The 27,461-nt window shown below is 41.1% G+C and overlaps 1 protein-coding gene across 6 annotated transcripts in view; it reads right to left on the bottom strand.

Moving 5' to 3' along the window:
• The window catches only part of NFIA (nuclear factor I A), a 394,588-nt gene that overhangs the window by 108,400 nt on the left and 258,727 nt on the right, over nucleotides 1-27,461 (bottom strand). For all 6 annotated transcript variants that reach the window (XM_002750888.5, XM_078332012.1, XM_009001349.5 and 3 more), the window contains 2 exons: nucleotides 9,310-9,427; nucleotides 1,829-1,956 (listed from right to left, as the gene is read on the bottom strand). In XM_002750888.5, the coding sequence (XP_002750934.1) occupies nucleotides 1,829-1,956; nucleotides 9,310-9,427 (246 nt within the window). The remainder of the gene's footprint in view (nucleotides 1-1,828; nucleotides 1,957-9,309; nucleotides 9,428-27,461) is intronic.

The following is a 27,461-nucleotide window of genomic DNA, read 5'->3' as shown; positions in this document are numbered from 1 at the left end:
GCCTATATGTTTAATTCTGATTTTCACTGAAGCAGGTAAATTGGCTAGGGCTCTAATTAGCCTTTGAAAAAGGGTTCAAAGAAGTTTTACATCTTTTAATTTTTTAATAGCACATAAACTTTTCATCGGCACTACACAGAGGTCACGCTGATGAGGCAGGTAGTGGCAGTGAGAGTCAGCATTTTCCTTCTGATTTAGGACTGGGACTATTTCCTAGGCACTTTAGGCGAGCTGATGTGAACACAAATGTGGAGAAAAGACGATGTGTGACCTTCGTAGAACCACCACCACACCTTGGGTGCTGTATTTGGTACTGATTAGAAACAGAAGGCACGAAGACTAACACCATCATCTCTGCGCTTCCCATATCACCATATAATGATGTGTTTATTTCCCACCTCTGATTGTGCTTATGTGTTTATTTCCCACCTCTGATTGTGAATTCCTTGAGAGCAGGTACCATAACCTTTCCAGCCATCCTTGAGTTCCCAGAACCTGGCATTGTGCTTCATACAGAGGAAGTTCCCAACAAAGACTATGGAATGAGTGAGAGACTAGGCAGAGTAAGCCAAAGAGACATTTTTGCATTTTAATAGCAGGGGCAATATATAAGACACAGCCAGTGGGCCTGAGGTGTTTTTGTTTTGTTTTTAATTATGATACAGTAACACTAACTTGAGCAGGGAGATACGTACTTCTGTGAATGTTAACGGTTATACAGATTACTGTCACCACCACAATCAGAATGCAGAATGGTTCTATCACCCCAGTGTCTCCCCTGTGCTACCTTTATAGTGACACACTGTGAGCATTGTCTTTTGAAAAAAATTTTAGGGAGGAAAGAAGGGAGCTAAGATTTGTAGATGAAGAGGTTGGTTCAGAGATTTCCTTGGTGCTTGTCTGTACTTGCAGGGAATTACTCTGAAGCAAAGGCTGGGGAAGGATGGCCAGAGAACAGTTTTTTTATACTTACTCTATGCTAGGTAGTAGCTATGCTAGGAAATAGCTGTTAGTACTCTCAGATTATAAAAAGGGAGACACAGGTCGGAGAGGTTGGGTAACTTGCCCGCAATCACACAGCCAGCAGGAGTTGAAGCCAGGATGACACTCCTACTATCTGATTTCAAGGCACATACTCTATCCTTTATACCCACTGAACTTGCCATATTCAGGAAGCCATTGGAGACGATTCCCTCTAACCCTGTGTTAGACATCGATAAGGGTTTCAAAAAGTTCATTTTACTCCCAAGACTCCAGAGCCAAGACTAGACTACCCCAGGAGATTAGGCCAGCAGTAAAGATCGGAATAAGGAGAGTTGTTCAATTTAAATAGAAAAATAATCATGATGATATCTAGTAATAGGAAAAATACTGCAAAGTGTCCTTATTATATCAAAATCTGAGTCTAAACTGTAGCGCAAAAAACCCAATCTTCTTTCGAACATTATCAATCCTGCTGAAAAAGCTGATAGATTTTTATTAGGATTATTAAAAGATAATTTTAAAAATGAAACCAGAAGATATTATTAAAAACAAAACCAAAAGCAAATCAAATGCTGGATTGTGGTGTAGGGGAAATATGTAAGAGAAGAAAATCATACACTATCTCCCCAGTCTTACATTTCGGTTCCATTACTACCACTGCTTTGCACAGCCATCCATTTAGGAATGTGGCAATCAGATTACAATACAAACAAGTGTCCATCCTGAAAAAGTGAACTACCTTGAGCTTGCTTTCTTCGCTCTTCTGCGTGGCATGGGACCACACACACATTTTTGGTTTCACTGTGTTAGCTTAGACACAAGCCCATGCTGCCACCCTGCTTACCTGGCTCCACTTCATGCCATCCGCTTGACTGACTGCCACTTCCTGGGGAGCGCCCTTGGCCTGTATAAAATGGCTCTTCACCAGGACTGTCCATTTCATCCTCCACAGACTTGAGGCGCTTTGTGGAGCTGAAATAACAAATGGGTGCATGTTTAAAAGCAATTGAAACCACCTTTCTCTTAGACGCTGCACCTCTGGTTGAAAGAAAGCCAAAGGAGGAAGCAATTGGGCAACTTAGTGTAGTTCTAGGGCTCCTTTTAAACCCTTGTTCAGTCTGGTGACTCACTGGATGTAGAAAAAAGTCTTGAGTCTGTGTCATTCCAAGTGTCTGAGTTTGATTTTTATTGTCAATCAAGTTGCTGCTGCTGCCACATCCTGTTCCTTTTTCCTTTGAGGAATGGGTAGCTGGCTCCAGCTCCTGTCTCCACCTGGAAGTGTCAGGAGTAAGCCCACATATTTCCTATCTCCACAGGTGGTAGCTGGGCCCTGGCCATCAGCAATGAACCTGGGCATCAATTTAATCCTTGCTGGAACCTCAGAAAGGATAAAAGTTAAGGCTTGTGATCCTTCAAGAAAAGCTTGGCTTGGGCTGGGTACGGGGGCTCATATCTGTATTCCCAGCACTTTGGGAGGCTGAGGCAGGCAGATCACACTTGAGGTCAGGAGTTTGAGACCATCCTGGCCAACATGATGAAATCCTGTCTCTACTAAAAATGCAAAAATTAGCTGGGTGTGGTGGTGGGCGCCTGTAGTCCCAGCTACTTGGGAGGCTGAGGCAGGAGAATCACTTGAACCCAGGAGGTGGAGGTTGCAGTGAGCAGAGATTGTGCCACTGCACTCCAGCCTGGGTGACAGAGCAAGACTTTGTCTCCAATAAATAAATAAATAAATAGAAAAGCTTGGATTGCTTTTTTTTCTTTTGCCATGTTTTCCCATCTTCTACTTGGAGTTGTTCATTCAAAAAAAAAAAAAAAACATTTACTGCATAGCTAGTCCAGGTCCTGCTCTAAACACTAGAAATAAATCAGTGAACAAAACAGAAAAAGGAAGGAGGAAGGTGTGCATTGCCCTCTGAGAACAAGAGGCATAAAAAAACAGTGGCCCAATGACTTTTATGTGCTTTCTCTACACAGAGATTATCAAAACAAAGTTTTATTCCATCAGGGTAGAGATTTTCATTTTTTGGAGAAGTGTGGTCAAGAAACTTCCAGAATATCTACCATTTCCTCTAGCTGAAGGACTGAATCTTCCCCTGATTTGAGGCTTCAGGAGTGAAAAGGTGAAATGCTGCCTGCTGTTATGCTTGCTGTAGCTGTTTTAACTGAATGACACAAAATCAAGAAGTCTGGGGGTGGTGATAAAACTGTCCAATCTACCCATGTTATTAGAATGTGTAGATTTCATACCTAGTGGGAGTGCTTGCTGGGAAATCTATTCCTTACGTGTCAGGGTACAGAATTTTTCGTATGTTTCATTCACAGAATACCTACTGTGTGCATCCTACATGCCAGGTCCTATGCAAAGTGCTGGGATATAGAGATGAATCAGACATGGAGACAGAGAGACAAACAAAACTGTGCAAAAGAGAAACACAGATGTTATGATGGAACCACATACAGGGTACAGTGGGTCACATGATGGAGACAGTGATGAGCCAGACGTTTGGGAAAGGCTTTCTGGAGGAAATGACTCCTGAGCTATCTTCAAGAATGTCAAGGAGACAGGGAAAAATGAAGGAAAGGGCAGAGGCAGGGCTGCTATTCAGCTGATGTACCACTCAGGCAGCCATTTGGTTTTAAAAATACTGTCAGTGTCACTGTCTCAAACTCCATACATTTCTTCCAACCTGGCCTCCCCTTCTTTGTCCCAGGATACCCTCACAGTCTGAAATCTAAAGCGTTAATGTCTGGCACATGAGCATTCCAGGACCTAGTCAAAGAAATCCCTGCAAGCAGGGTGGCGTCTATTCTAATTGGTATGCTCGTGTCACACAGGTTATCAGATATTTTGAACATAACCCCCAGCAGGGAGGAGCACATCAGGAAGAAGCCACATTGTGAGTGAAGTGTGATATGTTCCAAGACCTGCCAGCTGTCTAGTATGGTTGAAGTGGGGAAGAAGGGCACAGTGAGTGAGGAGTGTGGAGGCTCTAGAAGATACTGCATGTCTAGACTTTCTCCTATAAGCAATGGAGACTCCCTGAAATAGTCTAAACAGGGAATGACAGGTGAGCTATATTTTAGAAAAATTACTTTGGTAATTGTGCAGATGATAGATTTACAGAGGCAAAGGGGAAAATAAGAAAATGGAGCTTAGGGCAGGGAGACAGTTAAGCCATTGCAGCAATCTGAATGAAAAAATGTGGAGGGCCAATTTATGGCAAGAAATTCTCATTATTAATGTTGGCATTCCAGTATTCTTAGCCATTAAGCTCTATTCTCATTAAAGCCAGACCACAGGAAAGCAACATAACTGTGCCATGCTAGCTTAGTACTCAAAGGAAATGCCTTTAATAGCTTATTTAATGTTCTTTGCTTGGCTTTCCTTGAAGTTCAATGAAAAATAGCCACTGAAGAACTTTTCTATATTTCATGCAAAACTACATCTAATGGGAGTCCTTTATAAGAGGATATACACAGAGAATTCTTTACAAAACATAACCAGAAAAATATGGTCTCTTTGAACAAATTTCTCTTGGTCCCTTTTATTAGAAATGCAAACTATATAACCCTTTTTGCCTTGGCAACCAGGAAGCTCAGGCTAAACTTAAGGCATAACTCTTGGTTCAGGCTCTTGCTATAACAATTTTTTCTAAATGGTTTCTGGCCTCTTTCTACATTTAATATTACCTGTTGTGTTTTAAAATTGAAAGCCACTTGAAATCATCTTGGAAACAGAAAGAACGCATATGAGAAAAAAAATAAGTATTTCCCTGAAGTACTCTGGCAAATAAAATGAGAAGCCTATATGTCCTGATGGGGCTGTAAGATCTGCAGGGAAAATGACTAGATACTTTTTAATCTCTAGTGCCTACCATGGTGTCTGGCTAATAGAAGATACTAAAAAATTGTTGAATTGGGCTACTGAGTTAGAAACCTACGAATACATGTGACAAGGATTCATCCAAATATCCAATTCCATCTAGTCTCAAAGGCCAACTCCATTGTCCATCATTCTCCTATTACTGATACTTTTCTGAGTTTTTAAAGTTTTTTATTTCCTTGGCATCCTCTAATAAAATGCAAATACTCCAAGCCAGTATTAAATTCTAGAGTTGAAAGATTCTATAGTTATCAGCTGATGCCATAGTTTGAAAGCAAGGACTTTCAGAAGTTGACAAAATAGGGCTAGGCATGGTGGCTCACTCCTGTCATTCCAACACTTTGGGAGGCCAAGGCAGGAGGTTCACTTGAGGTCACGAGTTCAGAGACCACCCTGGGCAACAGGGCGAGACCTTGCCTTTACAAAAAAAAATATTTTTTAAATCAGTCATGTGTGGTGGAAGATGCCTATAGTCCTAGCTACTCCAAAGGCTGAGGCAGGACAATCACTTGAGCTCAGGACTTCGAGGTTGCCATGAGTTGCTATCACTGCACTCAGCCTCCGTAATAGAACAAGACTCTGTCTCTATTGGAGAAAAAAAAAAAAAGATAAATGTCTGGAGGATGGAGGGGAAGCACGGAAAAAAGGAAAAGATCAGGAACTATGCAAGTGAGAAAGCACAGGTGGAGGCTTCCAAGACAAAGTTTACTGACTACACAAACATTTGACAGCTGGCTTTACTTGATAAAGTTTTTTGGAATAAAAAACGCATTTCTCCCAACTTTTAATTTTTTTGAGACAAGAGTCCGGCTCTGTCGCCCAGGGTAGAGTGCAGTGGCATGATCTTGGCTCACTGCAACCTCTGCCTTCTGAGTTTAAGCAATCCTCCTGCCTCAGCCTCCTGAGTAGCTGGGATTACAGGTGTGTGCCTCCATGCCTGACTAATTTTGGTATTTTAAGTAGAGACAGGGCTTCATCACGTTAGTCAGGCTGGTTTCAAACTGCTGACCTCAGGTGATCTGCCCGATTGCAGTTCACTGCAACCTCTGCCTCCCGGGTTCAAGTGATTCTCCTGCCTCAGCCTCCCAAATATCTGGGACTACAGGCGTACGCCACCACACCTGGCTCATTTTTTCTATTTTTAGTAGAAACAGGCTTTCACTGTGTTAGCCAAGATGGTCTCAATCTCCTGACCTCATGATCTGCCTGCCTTGGCATGAGCCACTGCGCCAGGCCTACATTTCACTTTCTATGATTGTGACGATGTTTACCCCAAAGGGATATAGAACTTACAGTCAGCACCACTGCATCACATCTATCTACCTACCTGTCTAGCTATTGAAACGAATCAGTCATTGATTTTGGTTTCTTGCTGTTGACTTTCTAACACACTCATTCTATTTTCCCAGAGACACTTGACGGAAGCAGGAAAGTATCTGTAAGATCTAAACAGAAAGTGCAGATAAATATTCTCCTAAGGAGTGACGCACTCTCTCTTCTTGTGTGTGGAATTTTTTTCTCATATTTCTCGCAATTCTATCTAAAAAATAAGGTAAAAGTATTACGTTAATTCCACATATCTTCCTGCTCTGGCTAAGGTCCAGAAGTCTTACTTGGCATTCGTTAAGATCACAAAATGCCTTAACTTTCCTGAATGTTCACAGGACCCTGAACTGAAAATTCCCACTTCCTTTCCAGTCTCTACCACTAGACTATAAAGCCCCTCTCATTTGACCTTATATGCATGGTGCCGAGGACGGTATCCTTGTTTCTTACTAATAACGTTCGCTGCTGAATGGGAAAGGGTTAGACGCTGTCATTCAAGGGACTTACAGTCCAGAGAGGGAGGCAGCACACGTACAGCCCTCAAAGATGGTGAGAATGACTCAAGACGGCAAACGCTAACTGGTAGGGAAGAACAGAGGTGCTAGAAACTCCTTTTTAGGATCTCATCTTCTATCGTTCCTCACTAGAAGAGTCAGTCCTACTCTCAAGAGGATTCTGTGTGAGAAGAGCATATTTGTAAAGTTCCAACAGAGCTGAGCATGAATGGAGACTTCACCATTCACTAGGACCGTGACTTTGGGCAAGTTACTTAACTGCTTTGAGCTTTGTGTTGCTCCACTGTTAAGGTGCGGTGGCTCAAGCCTGCATTCCTAGCACTTTGGGAGGCCGAGGCGGGTGAATCACGAGGTCAAGAGATCGAGACCATCCTGGTCAACATGGTGAAACCCTGTCTCTACTAAAAATACAAAAAATTAGCTGGGCATAGTGGTGCATGCCTGTAATTCCAGCTACTCAGGAGGCTGAGGCAGGAGAATTGACTGAACCCCGGAGGCGGAGGTTGCAGTGAGCCGAGATCACTCCATTGCACTCCAGCCTGGGTAACAAGAGTGAAACTCCATCTCAAAAAAAAAAAAAAAAAAAATGGCAACACTGTGTATGTTGTAAAATCACTGTGAAGAATAAATCAGGACAGGTATATAACTCACCTAATACAGTGCCTGCCACCCAGAAAGTGATCCATTCATATTGGCACAGCAGGAAGACATATTGATTGACTGGTGAACATTTCTATATGTAAATCTGAGATATTCTTCTGGGCACACTTTCTAACCTGTACATCGTTAATCCTGCCGAATCTATGTATTTAAAGAATTTTTAAAAATCATCCTAGGAAGAGCCTAATGAAAGTAAAACAAACATATTACTGGGTTATTAACTCCTGATGCAGTTTCTAATTAGCTCCTTATCAGGGTTAGTTATTTGCAGAATATGAGAATGACACTAGCCTTTTAAATGATATTAATAATGAGCTTTCCTCTCAGAGAGTCACAAAAGATAACAAAACATAGCTGGAAAACTGTGTGAAAACATAAAAAGCGGGGACCACTGTTTGGGAGGTACACGGTACATGTACAGCACACACATGAAAAACAAACAGCCCATAAACTTTTAAATTAATCAAGGCCCCCAAGTATTTGCAAACCTTCTTCATATTGACTGAGTGCAGTTACACACAATGTCTCTTCCATCAGCAAACATTCAAAATCCTCAAAATGTATTAACACCCGAATGTATTCACAATCTCTTCCTTCTATTATAAATATACTTTGAATGTTTGATGTTTTTGTCCCCCTGAGAAGCTGATACTACAGGGAATTAAGGGGAACATTTAAACAACACGAAAGATGATGGTAGGATCTGGAAGTTATATTTAGGGAATACCTGTTTCTTTAACTGCCTTCAAGGTATTGGTAATGACTAGGTTTATGTTTTTTTTAAGTAGTAATGTTTAAAATACATAAAGGCAAGGTAAGAACAAGTGTCCACCAAGGAAAATGTCTTTAATTTGGGCACTGTTTTAAATCATAAGACTCAGGTACTTGCTTTAGGAGGAATATACCTTTGTCAGACATTTTTCTGCAAAGTATACAAACATCAAAGATCGTTCTGCACCATTCTATTCTTTGTTGTCACAGTCCAGTGCTAAAGCCAATTTGTAAAAGAATACTGTGGGTTTAATGCCTAATCTCTTTCCCTCTGGTACAGGTTATCTAGAGACAACATGATCTTGCAAAAATGCTTCATTTTGATTTTGGCTTTGTGATGTTAAGGGAAGCACGAACCCCAGAATCATTATCAGGTTACACTCACTCCTCTAGCTTTACTTTTCTGAAGGTTTCTCAATACAGTGGGGTCTGTGGTCTGGCCCCACCCTCATTTGAGATTATACGAGTGACTGCTTCCATTTGTATAACCTCACACCAGGATATCAAGCAGGTTTCACCTTTTAGGGCAACTCCAGCAAACTGGATATTGAGACCTTTGGGGGCTCAGTGGGAAAAGAGATGGCACTGAGCCGTAATGTCTGCTGTGGGCATGACACAGGGACTGTCACCAGTGTCCACTTCCTGCCAAACAAGCCAAAACATATGCCCTTTGCTGCAGTCAAACCTTGTCCTTCATTTCCTGAGTACATGTTATGTTCATCACCCATCCTTCCTCCATGCCTTTGCTCATATTTTCACCCCACCCAGAATTCCATTCCTTTTCCTTTCCATCTCGCCAACCCTAACCAAAGTTTAGAGGTAGAACCAAGGTACTCTTTTTGGATAAAGCCCTCTTTATTTTTAGCCTGTGTCACACAATTTAGTTCAGTTTTTTTAATGTCTCTGTCTCTGTGTATATATGTGTGTGTGTTTGTGTCTGTATGTGTATATATGTGTGTGTGTGCGTGTGTGTGTGTGTGTGTACGTTTATCCTTGCTACATGCATATTTGCTTTATCTCCCCAATGAGACTGACAGTCTGCTGGGGCTGAACCCACTACCTTGCTATTACTAAAGGCACACTGCTCAATGCATAGCAGGCCCAGAGGTAAAATCCAGGTGCGCAACCATGCAGCGTAACTTCTTCAAGAGCTGCCAATCAAATTACCTCGTAGAGGATGTGCTGGGTAAAGACCTCCTCATTGCTCCTGGACTCATGCTGTAGTATGAAGAACTTTCCAAATCTGAGAGAGAAAAATTTGGGCCAGTTCCTGCAGCTATTGGTGCTAGAATTAAGAAAACAAACAAAAATCAGTTAAGTTCTGTGAATAAAAAACCAATGAGAGTATATGTCAGTGTTGCATTTAGCACATTTTTTTTCATTTATATGGTAGGCTTATCCAAAATAATCAGTAATAAACTGACTCCAAAGGAATATTGACAATGAAAATAGTCTACACAGGAAAGGAATATTTTTTTCTAATATAGCTTTCATCTTTTCTTTTTATGTGATAGTAAATTGTCACCGAGGTTGCAACATTCTTGAATGCTTTTAACAAAAATACTTCCCCACATTTTGTTCTTAAACTTTTCTTGAATGATCAGCCAAAACATTCCTTAGGCTTGTCTAACCTTATTGGATCCTGATAGCTTCTACTCATCTGTATTGTGGAATTCTGCCTTGAACCTTGGTGAGAACAAAGCCATCTTTCTAAGCTGCCCATTCCCAGTTTCTTATAATATGAAATGCGTGGTTTCTTCTTACTCGGAACCACCTTTGCATCTTGCATATATCTTAACTGAGTATCTGTCCAACCTTGTAACTGAAGGCAGGTCCATAGTTTTTATCAATGAAGTTTTACTGGAACATAGCTATAGCCTTTCATTTCCATACTGTCTATGACTGCTGCCACATTACACCACACAAGACGAGTAGCTGCCACAGAAACCATATGGCCCACAAAGCCTAACATATTTATCAGCTGGTCCTTTATAAAAGAATTTTCTGACCTTTGATTTAATTTGGATTATTTGTGACTTTCAGAAATGACCCTTATATGAGACTGATTCCTTGGATTTTCTGTCTTTGAGCCTTTAGATCCCTTGTTGACAATATCTTAATAAATGTCTTTGAGTGGACAAATAACATGTACCAATTTTACAAAACAACTTTGCAAAATTAGTGGTGTAAATTATTAGTGCAAATCTTTTTGAAAGATTATGTAAAAGCAGGAACAACAGATACTGCATTGAGGCCCTGGTTTGAGAGCTAAGCCCACAGAATTTGACACAGGAATAAATCAATACAGGTTAGTATCCATCAGAAGAAATAATAATAAGGAGCATCATGAACCAGGGACTTTTATTCATCCAGTGAATGCTTACTGAGAGCCTGCTACTGCCAAGAACTATGCTGAGCAAGGAAGGCACTTAGATGGAAGACATGGTCCCTACCCTTAAACAGAAAGAAAAGTTTGACAGATTAATTTTTTAAAAGTCTGAGAAGTCATTTGGTAGAGCTACAGGTGCTAACCTTACAATGAGGCTATATCCCGATAAACTAATCATAAGTTAAAAATATCATGAGCTGAAAATGCATTCAATACACCTACCCTACCAAACATTTTAGCTTAGCCTACCTTTTTTTTTTTTTTTTTTTCCTGAGATGGAGTCTCGCTCTGTTGCCCAGGCTGGAGTGCAGTGGTGCGACCCTGGCTCACTGCAACCTGCACCTCCTGGGTTCAAGCAATTCTCCTGCCTCAGCTTCCTAAGTAGCTGGGATTACAGGCACGTGCCACCACACCCAGCTAATTTTTGTATTTTTAGTAGAGACGAGGTTTTACCATGTTGGCCAGAGGATAAGAAATTCAAGGGAATGGCCTCAGAAAATGTGAAGCCTGCAAACAAAGGGAAGGAGGACTTCTAGGTAGAGAAAACAGCATCAAGGGAAGAGAGCATAAAATGTTTACTGGATTTCTGATAGCCTAGTATGATGATACAGTGTAGAATACGTGGGGGAGAGGGAGGATGGTTAAGGTCAGGTTATGAAGGATCTGGTAGGTTTTTCTTTCTTTTTTTTTAGAGACAAGATCTCACTTTTTCACACAGGCTAAGTGCAGATGCAGAGGTGTGATCATAGCTTACCGTAGCCTCCAGCCTCTGGGCCTAAGCAATCTTCCTGCCTCAGCCTCGGAATAGCTGGGACCACAGGTATGGTATGCCACACTGGCTAATTTCTTTTGTAGAGATGGGGTCTTCCTGCCCAGGCTGGTATTGAACTGCTAAACTTCTAGTCTAAAGCAATCCTCCTGCTTTTGCCTCCCAAAGCACTGGGATTATAAGCATGAGCCAACATGTGCCTGGTGGGACCTGGCAGGTTTCTTGAAGGAACATAAATCTGAATTCAGAAGATTCCCAAGTTTATAAGCTATTAAAGCATTTACCTCACCCCACTATAACTGGGGTTTATATTGCCAGAATCTAATATAGTCCCTGACACCAGGAGGCAGTCAGTACTAACACTGGTCAGTAGAATGGGTTGCTGCATTGAGTTATATTCAATAGCAAAGTATGGGAACGCTATCATCAAATTTGCATTTATCATCTAGAAAGATCAGCCTGTTATGAGAGTAGGCATGGAGGGAAAGAGTGACGGGTGCTTGAAGAATATAATCAGCAAACCAGAGAGGCCACTAGGACATTTATCCAAGGTACAGTGAGGATGTAGTTTAAGCTCAAAGGATGGAAAAAAGGAGCCAGATGCAATTATTCAGGAATCAGAATCAAGATGTACTGACTGGCTGGGCACATGTGTGGTGGCTCACGCCTGTAATCCCAGCACTTTGCGAGGCTGAGGTGCGAGGATCGCTTGAGATCAAGAGGTCAAGACCAGCATGGGCAACATAGTGAGACTGTGCCTCTACAAAAAAATTTTTTTAAAATTACCTGTGTGTAGTGACACATGTCTTTAGTTCCAGCTACTTGGGAGGCTGAGGTGGGAGGATCACTTGAGCCCAGGAGTTTGAGGCTGCAGTGAATTATGATCATGCCACTATAATTCAGGCCTGGGCAATGGAATGAGACCCCATCTTGAATAAAAATCTTAGAAAATGAAAAAGTAAAAAGAAGACACGCTGACTTCTTGACTATTGTAATAGCGGGAATGGGGGAGTATGGGATAATTCCCAGCATTAGCGCTGGGTAAACCAGGTAAATTGAGGTTAAGGGAACTGTGGGATCAAGAGACGGTATGAGGGAATATAACAATTTCTAAGAATAAATGCTTATTTGATTAATAGCAATGAATAAACCTTAATCACAACTGTCAGCATACACAAACAGTCACTGCTAAAGAATGGAAGACTGAAATGCACACCTACTTTCTGAAATTCAAACACATCTCTCAATGACAGGCTTTAAGGGAGGAAGGAATTTTTAAAAATTTTTCATTAAAAAAAATGCCAAGGCTTGACAATAAATGTAAACAGGGTTCTAATTAATAATTCTGATAGTCGTTCCCTAATTTGGTTTTATATTAAATTTATTTGCATAATTTCCCCTTTTATTTTGTGATATTTTATGTATGAAATAGGCCATGGAGGAGGGATGGGGGAGATTACTCCAATATGAGCCTAGATCACTCATCCTCACTCTCAGCAGGCTGACACGTAGGTGGTACTTAATGCTTTGTGCCTTCCTAGACATTAGAGATTCACACCTCTCATTAACTAAAGAAGAGTTAGAAGGCTGATCAGTATCATAGGTCTAGATTTAGATGCTTTTCACAAATGTCAGAAGGAAATTGAGGCTTCAACTGGGTGGAGAAGCTGTTTCATTCCTGAGCATGGTGGACACTGTCTGGCCCTCACTTCCTCACTTTCCTTCCTCTTGGAAGGAAAGGAACACAGTGCACAGTGTGAATGTGAGGGATTCGATCAGACCGAGGGAAGAGGCCTCCTAGCTTTATATTTTATATAATACTGCACTTACATAATACTTTATCTGCACTTACATAATACCTTGTCTATCCTAGAAAACATCCAGCTGCAATTATATCATACTTATCTATCCTAGAAAAATGTCTTTTGCCTTATCTTTTTCAAATGTCAAGAGAGCCAAAATAGAGGAAGAAAAAGAAAAAAAGACTGTGTAAACATGGTGTGCCCAACTCTCAGACATTAAAAAATAATTAAGCCCATATAAATGGGCTTAACTTGCCCATATATATACTTCCTGTGAACCACTTAAGTACACTGTAATTGTAATGTAGCAAATGGCACCAGGTGGCCTGGCACTTCCCGAAAGTGTCTTATCAGACTTCTGATGAGTAACTTGAGAGCTTGGCACTGGTTATGTGTGTCTTGAATTTTAAAACATCACTAAGTTTCTGAAATGAGAATGCGTTTCACAACCTGAGTTAAATAAGCCTAGTAATTCACAGATCCAAACTCTGCCTTCCTCAAGAGTCTTATAAAGGAACATCTCCCTGCAACTTCCTGTAGGTATGAATCACATGGACAGTTAGCTTAGTGGGTTGGATTCTGACTCAGTGACACTGTCAGAGCCAAAGAGAAAGCCTCACACTTGAGGGGTGCAGCCCCTGTCAAAGTATCCCTGCAGTGGGTTGGGGATTCTCAGGACCTCTAATCTGGAGAAGAGAAAGAACCTTTTGTCAGGTCACGAAGAACTCAAGAGGTGGGGTTTAGGCAGGCCTTTTGGAGCACCCATGATGGCACGTTTTGATAAGCACTTTATTTACTGTACCTAATTTCATCCTCAAAGCAAACTTCTCAGGAAAGTGCATTTTCTAGATGAGGAGAATGAAGCCTTGGAGTGAGATTATGTAACTTGTCCTTGATTACAGAAAGACAGAGTTAGGGTTAAAATGCAAGGATGTCTGACCTCAAAACCTGGGCTTTTCTTATAGTGCCACACTGACTCTCATATGTAGTATTTGCCTTAAAGTTGAAATAATAAAAAGATACACAGTGTCTCTGTCCCCAAAACGTTTACAACCTAAGTGGAATACTAAAATAATACCTGAATATCTAATGCAATGCCGAACATGCTAAATTTCATAGGAAAAAATGCAAAGAATGTGCTAGGAAAGTTCAAAGGAGTCATAGATCCCATTGGCTTGTGAGATCAGAAAAAGGTTTGATTCTAGAAAGGGTGGGAACTTAAGCTGAACCTTCGAGGATGGTTCACATTTAAAGAAGCACAGGAGAAAGGAGAGGCTTTCTTGGCAAAGGACAAAGTATGTGCATAAGTTTGGAGCTAAGAAGTAAAGTGAGTGGTCTGTGGGATCCGGGACCGTTTCTGAGTAGAAAAGTGGTAAGATCACTGTGGACCCGGGAACATTCATAAGGCAAGTGATAGGGTTGGGCTCTGTAACTCCACCCAAATCCCACCTTGAATTGTAATTTCCACGTGTCAAGGGTGGGACCAGGCGGAAGTAATTGAATCATGGGGGCAGTTTCCCCCATGCTGTTCTCGTTATAGTGAATGAGTTCCCCCAAGAGCTGATGGTTTTTTAAGAGGCTTCCCCCTTCTTCGCTCGGCACCCATTCTCTCTCCTGCTGCCCTGCGAAGAGGTGCCTTTTGCCATGATTTTAAGTTTCTTGAGGCCTTCCCAGCCATGCAGAACTGTGAGTCAATTAAGTCTCTTTTCCTTTCTTTTTTTTTTTAGACAGAGTTTCTCTCTTGTTGCCCAGGCTGGAGTGCAATGGAGAAATCTCAGCTCACTGCAACCTCCACCTTCCAGATTCAAATGATTTTCCTGCCTCAGCCTTCTGAGTAGCTGAGAGTACAGGTGCACGCCATCACATCTGACTAATTTTTGTAGTTTTAGTAGAGAGAGGGTTTCTCCATGTCAGCCAGGCTGGTCTTGAACTCCCAACCTCAGGTGATCTGCCCACCTCAGCGTTCCAAAGTGCTGGGATCACAGGTGTGAGCCACCACCCCCTGCCTAAACCTCTTTTCTCTACAAATTACCCAGTCTCAAGCATTTCTTTATAGCAGCATGAGAATGGACTAAAACAGCATCCATATTCTGAATGCATGGAAGGGGGTTAAATTCTGGGAAAATCAAAAGATTGATGCAAGTGTCCAAGTGGAAGGGAATGGAGGCCAAAACTCTGCCGTGGGGAAAGAAAACAGAATTTTTACAATGGATATTTGACACCTCCTCCAGGATAGCAAGCAGATCTAGGAGACCTGTTCCCAATTGTGCACATGGAAGGGCATAAATAAATGATTATATTCTTCTACCAAATATAAAACATCAATAAGTTTATGTAACACTGTATACTTCTTAACTAATAATGGCATTAAGTCCTTCTTTTGAAAGTTAAGAAACTAACAAAAGTTGTAGAGGGTTAAATTGTTTGTCCAATGTCACATAAATTCTGGCCCGCCCAGGTTATCTTACTGGGTTTCTGAGGTTAAAGACTAACTGCCTTCTGGTGTGCTACGGAAATGATGCAGCCACTGCCAATCAAACGTGAGGATGTTAGGGTAGGACCGGACCAACCACAGCACGGCCTTTTTGTTCCATTTTTTGTAAAATCCAGTTTTGCTCCTCTTGTTATTGACTCTAGCTTTATCATTCTTTGTCTCATATGCAACATTTTCTCCCTATCTAGACCTAGATGCATTTTGAAGGTTATAAAGAGATATCATGGGGCATAAAAAGTGCTAGGCTAGGACAGGGAGAAATTGTCTAGATTCCCATTCTTGCCAATAACCACCTGTTTACTTGGTTAAGTCACTGAAACTCTTTGGACCTCATAATTCTAATAATAATTACGGCATAAATGAACCACCACCACCACTAACCACTGCTGCCACCATCACCATCACAATTTACTAGGCATCATTTATGAACCAGAAGTTAGGCTAAAGGTTTTAAGCAAATCATCCCATTTAACTCCTCACCAGAAGTTCCCAACCTTTTTGGCACCAGGGACCAGTTTCAAAGAAAACAATTTTGCCATGGATCAGAGCAAAGGGGTGATTTCAGAGTGAAACTGTTCCCCCTCAGATCATCAGGCATTAGATTCTCATAAGAAGCCTGCAATCTAGATCCTTTGCATGTGCATTTCACAATCGGGTTTGCACTCCTATGAGAATCTAAAGCTACCACTGATCTGACAAGAGACAGAGCTCAGGTGGTGATGCTCCCTCACCTGCTGCTCACCTCCTGCTGTGCAGCCCAGCTCCTAATAGGCCACTGACCAGTATTAGTCTGCAGCCCAAGGGCTGGGGAACCCTGATCCTTACAATACCACCAGGGAGGAACTGAGGCACAAAGAAGTTAAATAGGTCATGAAGTTACCAGGTCATGAAGACAGAGGTAATACACTTGACCTTTAATCCTACAGATCCTAGAGCTACCTTTGACCAGGTTTGAGTACACAGTTGATAATCAATAAATATGCTTTGAATTAAGGAGAGTGAATAATTACCCTCCCTATTTGCCCCCTCTAAACTTTAAACAATACCAAATGAAACTCAGAATTCTATACATGCATATACATTGTGGGGAAGGGCTCCTCAGCTTTCTTAAGTAGTATTGTAATTAATGAATCTGAGGTATTTTGTTCTATCGAGAAGTTTTTCTCAAAAGATTAACTTTTGGAAATTGTCTCTTCAGATATTATTTCCAAGTCACTCATCTTCTACCCCCACCTCTTTCCTGTCATAAGTTGAATGCAGTCTTTGTGTCATTTCTTAATAAATGGTTTGCTATTAAGGAATCATTATAGTAATGTAGGCTACTGGAAGAAAGGGGTTATTTTAGTAGCCAACCCTCTTAATGACCTGCTCTTCTGTACACATTAGTAGTTGGATAAGGTTGTGGTTATTGAACTTCTGCCATCCACCAGAGACAAGCTGCTCAGGCTTGCATTGGTGGAGAGGATGGTGGAAAAAATAATTTCTATACAAATGTTTGAGCTACTCTGCCTGAGAGATTACCATGTGCTAAGTTTCCAACTTGTTCAACAGAAGTCAGCAGGGAGCATTAACTAAATGCCTAGTTTGTCCAGCCTATGGTTAATAGGATATATCCTCGGAGAGGCTGCAATCAATGGAATTCAACAATATTTATGGAGCATTTTCAGTAAGCCAGGCATCATTTCAGATGCTTGAGACAGATCAGTGGACAAGACACAGAAAATCCCTGCCCTCAGCTGGGTGTGGTGGCTCACGCCTGTAATCCCAGCACTTTGGGAGGCCGAGACAGGCAGATCACAAGGTCAAGAGATCGAGACCATCCTGGCCAATATGGTGAAACCCCGTCTCTACTAAAAAATACAAAAATTAGCTGGGCATGGTGGTGTACGCCTGCAGTCCCAACTACTCTGGAGGCTCAGACAGGAGAACTGCTTGAACCCGGGAGGCGGAGACTGCAGTGAGCCGAGATTGCACCACTGCATTCCAGCCTGGCACCTGGCGACACGGCAAGACTGCCTCAAAAAAAGGAAAAAAAAAAAAAAAGAAAGAAAGAAAAAGCCTGCCCTTGTGGGGCTTACATTTCAGAGATTAACCATTATTATTGTCCCTTCCTCGAATCTGCATGGCCACTGAAGAATATGACAGAATGGCAGTAAGTAACCCAACTCTATTTCCAACTTAGAAAATTATTATGAAAAAAGAGATACATTTTTCTTCTGATTACAGGATCTACAACACTCAGTGAGACTTTGGGGACTTGTACTTGAGACATGGGGCGGGGGTGGGGAGTCCAATAGCAGCACACAGTTCTATGGACCCAGCACAATTTAGTGTTGTTTTGCATTCTAGTGGCAAAGATCTTGTAAGAAAGTTCATGTCACTGGCACAAAGGGACTGAACATGGGAAAATACTTGTTCTTCTTTCTATCAAAGGCACAGTTGTAAAACGCACAATGCTACGAAAACTCAAGCAAATCTGGAATCATCGTTAAAGGGAATTAACTTGGAAAGTAATTTATGGCAAGAAAATTCAACTCCTTTGTTATCTTCCTTTTACCATAATATGCTTCCTGAGCACTGCCTATGAGAAAGGGCTTTTAGAAAGAAAAAAATAAGTATAGTAAAATTAACTCATTTTATCAATTTGTGCTCTCTGCCAGAGTTTCCTGACTGTGGCTACAAGGGGCTGTAAAACTGATGAATTTGCATGGAAAAAGAAACCAGTGTAAGTAATTTGTGTAAGAGGTAACACGAACATAGACTGCTATAATTCAGACACCCTGCAGATAGCAGACTGCTGCAGTGTGAGCAGTTATGGGTTAGAAAAATGACCACACTGCAGTCAGTCTGACTTGAATGGAAATCAATCATAAAGGTACTTTCTCTGCAGCTTCTACGCCACAGTCTTCAGCAACTCCTTTGCCAAGCAGATTTCTGGTCTGTAAACCCTATGCTGAGCTCCTGTTTTCAACTTTTCCTTTCTAAGAGGTCTGACCAAATGCAGGCTAAGAGTATGGTTTTCCAAACAGGAACATAAGAAGAAAAGGCATTGAACTAAAACAAGGATTTCCCTCTATGTGAAAGTGAACCTGCCTGCTATTAAAAGATTTAAGCAATGCTTTTTATGAAATGTAGCATTAGGTGCCAAAAGCCAGTAGAATATTTTTAACCCCATGAAAGACATCCGCTAACACAGACAGAGCCCTATTTTCACACATCCTTGTCTTGTGGACACACGTTAAGAAATATACATTTGGTGGCAGAAAGAAAAGGGAGGTGAATTGAGGAATGTTTATTTTTGAAAAAATGTTTCTGTTTTATTAAAACAGAAACATAAAACATCAGTTTTATTTCACCGATACATTCTCCCACCCCACTCTGAATCATGAAGATAGTTTATCTTTGACAGATACTGTTAGTTTAATTTATAAATTAAGTATTCAGGCACTTTATTGCCATAAAATGAACTCAGTCTTAGATTTCAAGAAACTTAGATATATACTCTATAGAGGAAAGGACTGTCTCCGACTTATTTTTGTATTCTCCTCAGTACACAGTGCAGGGTGCTTCATACAATACATATGCACCAAATGTTTACTGAGTTGAATTAAAATTACATGAGCTTGTTAATGAAAGATAGCCAAGAGCTAATTTTTTAATTAATTAATTTATTTTTTATTTTTTTGAGACGAAGTCTCACCGTGTCATCCAGGCTGGAGGACAGTGGCATGATCTTGGCTCATGGCAACCTCCACCTCCCTGGTTCAAGCAATTCCCCTGCCTCAGCCTCCCGAGTAGCTGGGATTACAGGCATGCACCACCACACCTGTCTTTTTTTTTTTGTATTTTTAGTAGAGACAGGGTTTCACCATGTTGGCCAGACTGGTCTCGAACTCCTGACCTCAGGGAATCCGCCTGCCTCAGCCTTCCAAAGTGCTGGAATTAAAGGTGTGAGCCACTGCACCTGGCCAAGAGCTAATATTTATTGAGTATTTATTACATGCCAGGCAATGTGCTAGGTATTTGACCTGAACTATCTCATTTAATCCTTGCATTATCCCCATGGAATATGTAGTTACATTATTCTCATTAAAAATGAGAAACTGCTGTGAGTTAAGCAACATGGTCAAGATCATGCAACTAAATAAGTGACAGAGGAAGGACTTGAACGTAGACATTTCCTAGATATCTGTTCAAAGAAACAAGAGTAAAATCTACATTTCTAGTCCCACTGTCTTTCCTTTGTCCTCAGTTATGAGGGAGATAAATACAACAAGTTTAAATAGAAAAATAATTATCGCGTACACTTATGTGGCAAAACTTCTATCTCCTCCTTCTCCTTCTCGCCTCTCTGCTTTTGCAGGTCTTAAACCTTGCAAGTGTCAGCAAGAGTTCCATTGGATGAAGGGCCCTGCCACTTGGTCTAACAGAGCAGTCCACAGAGGGCTTAGCAAGGCTGACTGATCTGCATTAGTGGCTTCTGCCTTTGGGACAGAAATTGATTTTCTGCATTTTAGACCATCATCACGTCTTGGCTTTTGGTTGAGGTCAAACGTGGTACCAATTTACTATCTGCTATAGCCTCAGCCATGGGATTAAGTTTTCTCTGACAGGGGTGGGATTTGATGGCCTAAGAGGTCTTTTTGCCAGTGATCTATAAACCAAGGAAGGGCTAAGCTAAACATAAGCCCCACAACCAAGAGTGCACTGGGACTACTTGACCATTAGCTGTTAGGAAACCATACTACATCGACAGAGTCCCATCCCAAAAACTGACTAATCCCGCTGTCAACCAAAACAATAGTTTCAATATTTTCACCAATAACTTTTACTGTTTTTCTCCTCTAACTAGTGAAAAATCCTGGGTGTTAACATGTACTCATATTAACCACATACTGGATTAGTTCAGTTCCACTGTTTGACCTAATGTGTGGTTTTGCTGAATGTGGACTCCACCAGCCTCATTCTAGACATGTTAAGAGGGTCTCTACCAATAGCCCTTCTAATAGGCAAGAGTTAGCTTTGATAATGCACTCCAGCCAAATCTCAATCATATTTGTGGCCCTACTGCAGGGTAATACAGGATTTCTGCCAACTTTTTGGAAGCCACAAAAATCCCTTTTAGTTTTTCAGTGTTACTACTGAGTATGAATAGCCACCCTTAAAAATTGAGGCTTATGATTGCATAAATAAAGGTTTGTTAAAAAGCACATGATTAACTGGGCACTCTGGCTCATGTCTGTAATCCAACCACTTTGGGAGGCCAAGGCAGGCAGATCTCTTGAGTCCAGGAGTTCAAGATAAGCCTGGGCAACATGGCAAAACCCTGTCTCTGAAAAAACCCAAAAATTAGTTGGGTGTGGCAGTGCATGAAGGCTGAGGTGGGAGGATCCCTGGAGTCTGGGAGGTGGAGGCTGCAGTGAGCCACGATCACATTGCTGTACTCCAGCCTGGACAACAGAGTGAGACTGTCTCAGAAAACCCTAACAAACCACACTGTCAGTAATGACCTGTATTACGCTTCTGCCATTCACAGGGAATTTTGCTCATAATAAGAGTGAAAGCAAAATTTTTAAATACTGTAAAACTAAGTACTACTTTTAAGAAAGCTGGTACAGATAACCCAGGTGTGGTTTGCCACTTAAAAAGTTGTTAATGTGTCAGTGTTAGATTGAGAATTTGAAAACATTGTGTTATCCATGAGATACTCTAGGAGAAAATTTCTAGAACAATGCAGAAACATAGGCTCTGGCTAAAAATGTGCGGAATAAGAATTTTCTGGTTTCTTAAAATGGAAGAATGAGGTCTAATGTTGGCATGCTCTTACTCTATTGGAATTACTAACTCTGGAAGGGTCACTAGAATGGTTCTTCTAATAAACTGGTTGTTAGAACATGAACTCTATAATTGGCCCTTCTTAATTTACACACACACACACACACACACACACACATTTTCAATAAATTTACTGATAGCTGTCAGCTCCAAGACTGGCTCTGAGCACACAGTGAAGAAAGATCAGGGACTGAGGCTCTGTTCAATAATCGTGGTATTTATCATTGTTGAGCATCTACTTATGAGGCAGGCACTAGACTATCTGTGATTTAATCCTCATTACACTCCTGAGAGGTATTTCTACTTCCAGTACCTGGACTTAGGCTCAGCACACAGTTAGGAATTAATAAACATTTGCTGAATGAATAAATGTTTGTAACCTAGGAAGAAAACCCAGCCAAGAGGGATTAAATATTGCCCAAAGCTATAGAGTTGATAAGTGGCAAAGCCTGATCCCCAACTCTATATCCTATACTGTTTTATAGTACCATGCTGCCAACTTGAATATAGATTTTATATTGGATACATAGGAAGCATAACTAATGAATGACCCAGAAATAAATGAACATACGAACAGAGACCATGGCGACACATTAGAATGGACATCAGGTATATGTTGTGCTTCTCCCCAGTTTAAATCTTATTAATGATAGTATTCATAGTCTGGTAAATTTAGCCGAAGCTTCAGCTGAGAACAGAGATTGAAAGGCCTCCAAATTCTGCCATGAGAACTTTCACAGCCAGCTCTAACCAGAAAGATTGTAAGAGTGAATGTAAGGGAAAGGGCTAGACCTTCATGCAGAGCATTGACTGAAGGATACACTGATATCCTCAGCTTATTCCTGCTATAGTTCTAATTTCAACAGCTCAGTGGTCCATGACACAACTGCCAGTGCACACATCAAACACAAGGTATATGCCTCTTTTAATCTGTAGGGCTGAGTCAGATGAGGACAGGGTTGGCCTAAGGATAGGGACACTCTCACCTCACATGGCTCATTCTTCACTAGGTGAGGAGGATAGGATAGGAAAAATCAAGCTTGGCCACCCATACTGTGAGCTGGGATTCAGAAGAAAGGGTAGTTTGATGAAAATTTCTATCACTGCCAGTCCATTGCACGTGCTGCCAGCCTTGCTACCCAAATAGTCACCCCAAATATGTCAGGAAAATTAAAAGGAAAAAATCATGCAATAAAACATCCTCCTGAACTAATTCAATTTCAATATTTATTTTGAAAATTTATTGAATTATAGTAGAGGAAGCTGGCTAAATTAAGCCAGCCAGACTGTTATTTTTCTTCCTAAGAGTATGGCAATATTTATTATTTTACCTCTCTACGAGGGGTTGATTAAAACTAGAAAATGTAACATTTGCAATGTTCTAATATATTCAGAACAAGGTGGTTCAGATAGGTAAAACAAAAATATACAGGGACAAATCAGAATTTTCTCTTCCATACCTTAGATTTTCTTTAAAAACTGCATTTGGAGATAGACATGATTTTTTTTAAAGGGCCACCCACTCTTTTGTCTGCTCCATACTCTACCCTCACTCTAGAAGAGGTGCCATTGACTTCTACAGATATAAAATGTGTGATGTTCATTTTAAAATTACTAGTAGAGCCTGCTATTGACCATCTAATTATGCCGAGTTCCATTTATAAACATAGCTAACCACTAAGTTTATGGAGACTTTTTGTGCTGCTTTAATAGGATATTGATCGAGCGCATAGTTTGAGTAGACTGCCATTGAATTGTGTAATGGCAAACAAAAGGCAAGGTCACAGCAACTGTTCATGCGAGAGCTGCATCTATTTTTTATTATATCTTTTTGTTTCTTCCTTTAATGCTCAAGCCCAAATGGTTTCTCTTGAAAGAAGATCTTGCTTAAGAATATAAGCTATTTTTAAAATTAATTTCCATGCAATGATCACAGCTATCGTGTTACTTAACACAGGAAAACCAACCGTTTTAAATCTATCCGACTTTAATAAAGATCTAAAGTACTGCAAATGTTTCAATGGCACCCAGAGGACTCGCTGTCTGGAATTTCTTATCCTACACCCATTTCCTCATTAGTCCTTCTGTGCGAGGACATTTTGTCTTTTCAAGTTTGGGCTTGTTCCTACCAAAGAGTTTCATTTTCTTATTGTGCCTTGTAGCCGAGGTTTTCATTCTGTCTCAGAAGTTCTACCATGTCAAGTTAGAATATTGCCAATAGTTCTTACTAAATTGCTGGCCTGAAAATCTAAGTGTCTGAATACGGGTACTTGAAGGCGCAACAAGGACCTAGAGACTTCAAAAAGAACTTTGGAAACGAACTGCAATTTGGATGTTAATGACAATTCCTGTGTGAAAATATAGAACGAGTGCACATGTCTAAGGCAGAAAACAGCCACTAGGGTGCCACCTCATGCCAGGCTGAGGCATATGCCTGGTTCCATTCACTCCCACTCTCCATTGACAAACAACTCGGGAATCCTGTAGCCGACCCAGCAGCTGAGCTTTGTGGCAGAGCCAGGACAATTCAGCTGCTGGATTTTAATAGATTCTGCAGCAGTGCAACAGGAACCAAAAATCAGTCTGGGTAACTGAGAGTGGTTTTCACACCCAAAGACTCTAAGGCTGGCCACAGTGTACTGAGAATCCTGGCTTTTCAAAATTCCAGGGCCATGAAGTCATCCTTAGCCACGAAGTTTACTTAACCCTTGCAGCCAGCTTGGGTGTACAAACCGCCGCTAGAAAATTAGAGCCCACCAGGCCAGAGTCACAATGGCTTGTGTGTATTTGCGGTTTTCCTCTTTCCCAGTGAAGTAGTTAAGGTTTCGGAGTCACTCCACCAACTTCAACTAAAATAGAGTCAGCAATTTGGAAGGAAATGGGCAGAAGTAGTGGATTTTTCAGGAGAACTTTCTGGGTTCATACCAGGAGTAAGATTTGACAGTCTTAGAGCTCATACTTTGAGGAAAACACTGGCGCAAAATAAACAAAAGAGTGGGTGCTGACAGAGACAGCTATCTAAGCAGCATCATTTAGCAGCTAGTAGAGTGGGCTCTCTTGGTAGCAACTTCAAGGGAAAGAGACCAATCTAAAAATGCCTCGAGAAGGCTTTGTTTGAAAATGCAGCATCATGTAAGAGCCATTTCAACAGATGGTTCTTGTCTCTTTCCTCATAGTATTATGCTAAAACAACTTTAGTGATTCTGAACCACATTGTTAACGCTTGTAAAACCCCCTTCCCCAAAGCAGAGAATACTTTCTCTCTCTCTGGCACAGCGTCTAGTGGTCTGTATTTCTCCTCTCCCTTGGAACAAGACAATAAATAATTGAGCTACTTTCAGATGGTCCTACCACATGGGGGGAAAAGGAGCAAGAGAACAAATATAGATTTTTATGCTATAATACTTGTGCTGCCACGGAAACAGAACTTTCCATTCCTGCCTTTCATGGACGTCAGATGATAATGCAAATAAATAAATAAATAAATAAATAAAAGGTGGTGGGCAGGAGGCAAGGAGGAGAGGGGGAGTTCATGGAAGACTGCAGCTTCAGTTGGCCAGCAGGAGTCCCTGATTCCAACAGCTTCATATATCTGATCAGTATCATTCAATGGCAAGCATCCTTGTTGCCTAATCCCTCACCTCTCAATTTGTGAGGCTGAGCCAGCAGCTTTCTCTTGAGTTTCTCTGCCATTGCCACCTCGGTAGTAACACTATTAAAAACAACACACTGCACATAGTTATTTCAGTGAATCCTCATGAGGAAATACTGAAATAGCACCTCCCTCCTCTCTTACATTTAAAAGGGAGAAAATGAAAAACAAAAACTGGAAACCTAGTCAAAGTAAGTATTTCTATTAGCAAATTTAAAAATCAAATACTAAAGATCCAGAAAGAGAGAAAAATCTCAAGCTAAGCAATCATTAATGATGACTGAAATTTCCAGCCCATATAAATCATCATAATTAGGTATGATTGTGGGGGGTCTGGGTGGGGTTAGGATAAATAAGAGGAGGTTAAGAAGAAATCTGCAAAACAGTCAGAGATTCTAGGATATTGACACGATTAAAAACATTTAAGTGAAAGGCATAATTATGGAGAGAGTAAAAATATCAGTGGCGGGGAGTGGCAGCGAATGACTAGGTGCAGAATGGGAGAAATTTAGGGCAGTAAAACTATTCTGTATGGTACTATAATCGTAGATACCTATCCCTTTGCATTTCTCAAAACCTATAGAATGTATAAGAGTGAGCCCTGATGTAAACTGTGGACTTCAATGCATAATTATGCATCAATATTGGCTCATGAATTATAACAAATATACCACACACACGAACGATGTTAACAAGAGGGGAAACTGTTTGGGAGGAGGGGTGTATGGGACTTCTGTACTTTCTGTTAACCTAAAATTGTAAACCTAAAAAACAGCCCTAAAACGGAATCGTCTGTTAATTAAAAACAAACTCACACCTGAAAACAAATCCAGAAAAAAAAAATTCCATTAAATATCTTACTCACTTTGGTTTACAAGAAAATAGCTTTAACCTTTTTTTAATGCACAAATTAATAAGTTAAAAGTATATCAACTCAACAAGAACTGATTATTCAATAAAAGCACAGAATCCTCGAATTCTATTTAGTTCTATAACACAATTATAGGAGAGGCCTGCATGAAAAGGTCTGCAGTCAGCTAGCTGAGTACAACAAAGGGAAAAGAGCAAGTTGCTTAACTTCTTGGAGCATCAGGAACTCCATCATCTATAAAAAGGGACGCTAACACCGACCATGGGAGGATGGAATGAAATAATGTTTACAAAGTACCCAGCACAATACCTGGTACATGGTATGTGCTTGATAAATGCTAGCTACTCTAATTTTTTCTATTCTATGACATCACACTTCTAATGGGGCTAACATCATATGCTGAATCACCTTATGTGCCAGTTAGCTTATTTCTGTTCGAGGATACAGAATGCACCCCAGGCCCACTCATCTGCAAAAAGCATCCACTGCAGTTCTGAAATGGATGCCTCTCTCTTCCCACATGGGGGAACAAGTCGGGGGGCGGGGGCAGCCTGGCAAGGCAACAGTGAGGGATTTCAGCTCCAGCATGCGGCTTGAGTGTTAAGCCTTTCAGGAGGGTGTGTGGGTGAGGAAACCTGAGCTGGGGATCCTTACCCTAGCAGCCAAGGCAATCTTGTGAAATATACCCTGACAAACCTATATTATGTTTAAGAAAAAGGGGTCTCCCGACTACAGTCGACTAGTTTGGCCTGAAGCCATGATTGAGCTGACACAGCCCAGACCCACTCTTGCCAAACAGTTTCCGTCAGCATGAGGCCATGTGTGAGTGAGTCCCAGAGCGATTACACAGCAGTGTGCAGAATCAAAAAGCATTTGAGAGCCAAAGGATGTTCATGATGCCAGGCACTGGCTAGGCAACCCCCTAAGCAGGGACAGGAAACAAGTCCAGGTCCCTCTGCAAATTCAATCCCTGTCCAGCCATCCTCTCTGGCAGTCTTGAAGGCGGGTTTAGAATTCATTTGGCAGCCAAGTTATCTTAGACTGACCAGAGGTCTAATCGAACTTGGAACTGATAAGCTTTGGGATATAACACCTTAAAAGGAAAGACAGGGAGTGGAAGGAGGCGGAGAGGCTGGGGGTGATTCTGTGCTGTGTGGGCCTTTCTCATACAACCCCCAGGCCTAGAAACACTGACGGCAATGAAGACTAAGTGTAAGATTTGCAGCAGCCAGGGCAGAATAAAATGGCTAGTGCTCCAACCTTATGGTTAAAAGGATTTTCTTTTCACTCTTTAAGGCTATGTTTTATATCCCAGTAAGGGCTCAATGAATGTATTTCCCTATAATGCTACTATGACAGTTATAGTCTGATATATATACTCCCTATATTACTGTACTTATTAAAATTACAAGAAAAATGTGAGATATTTATTGTGTTCAGAAGTCTGAAGAAGTAAAAAAGAAAGCTATATACAGATGCACTGTTGTTTGTCTATGGCAAATAACTG

Source organism: Callithrix jacchus, chromosome 7, assembly GCF_049354715.1.
Source record: "Callithrix jacchus isolate 240 chromosome 7, calJac240_pri, whole genome shotgun sequence".
Lineage (NCBI taxonomy): Eukaryota > Metazoa > Chordata > Mammalia > Primates > Cebidae > Callithrix > Callithrix jacchus.
Note: the sequence above shows the minus strand (reverse complement) of the source record. Positions and strands in the feature narration are given on the sequence as shown.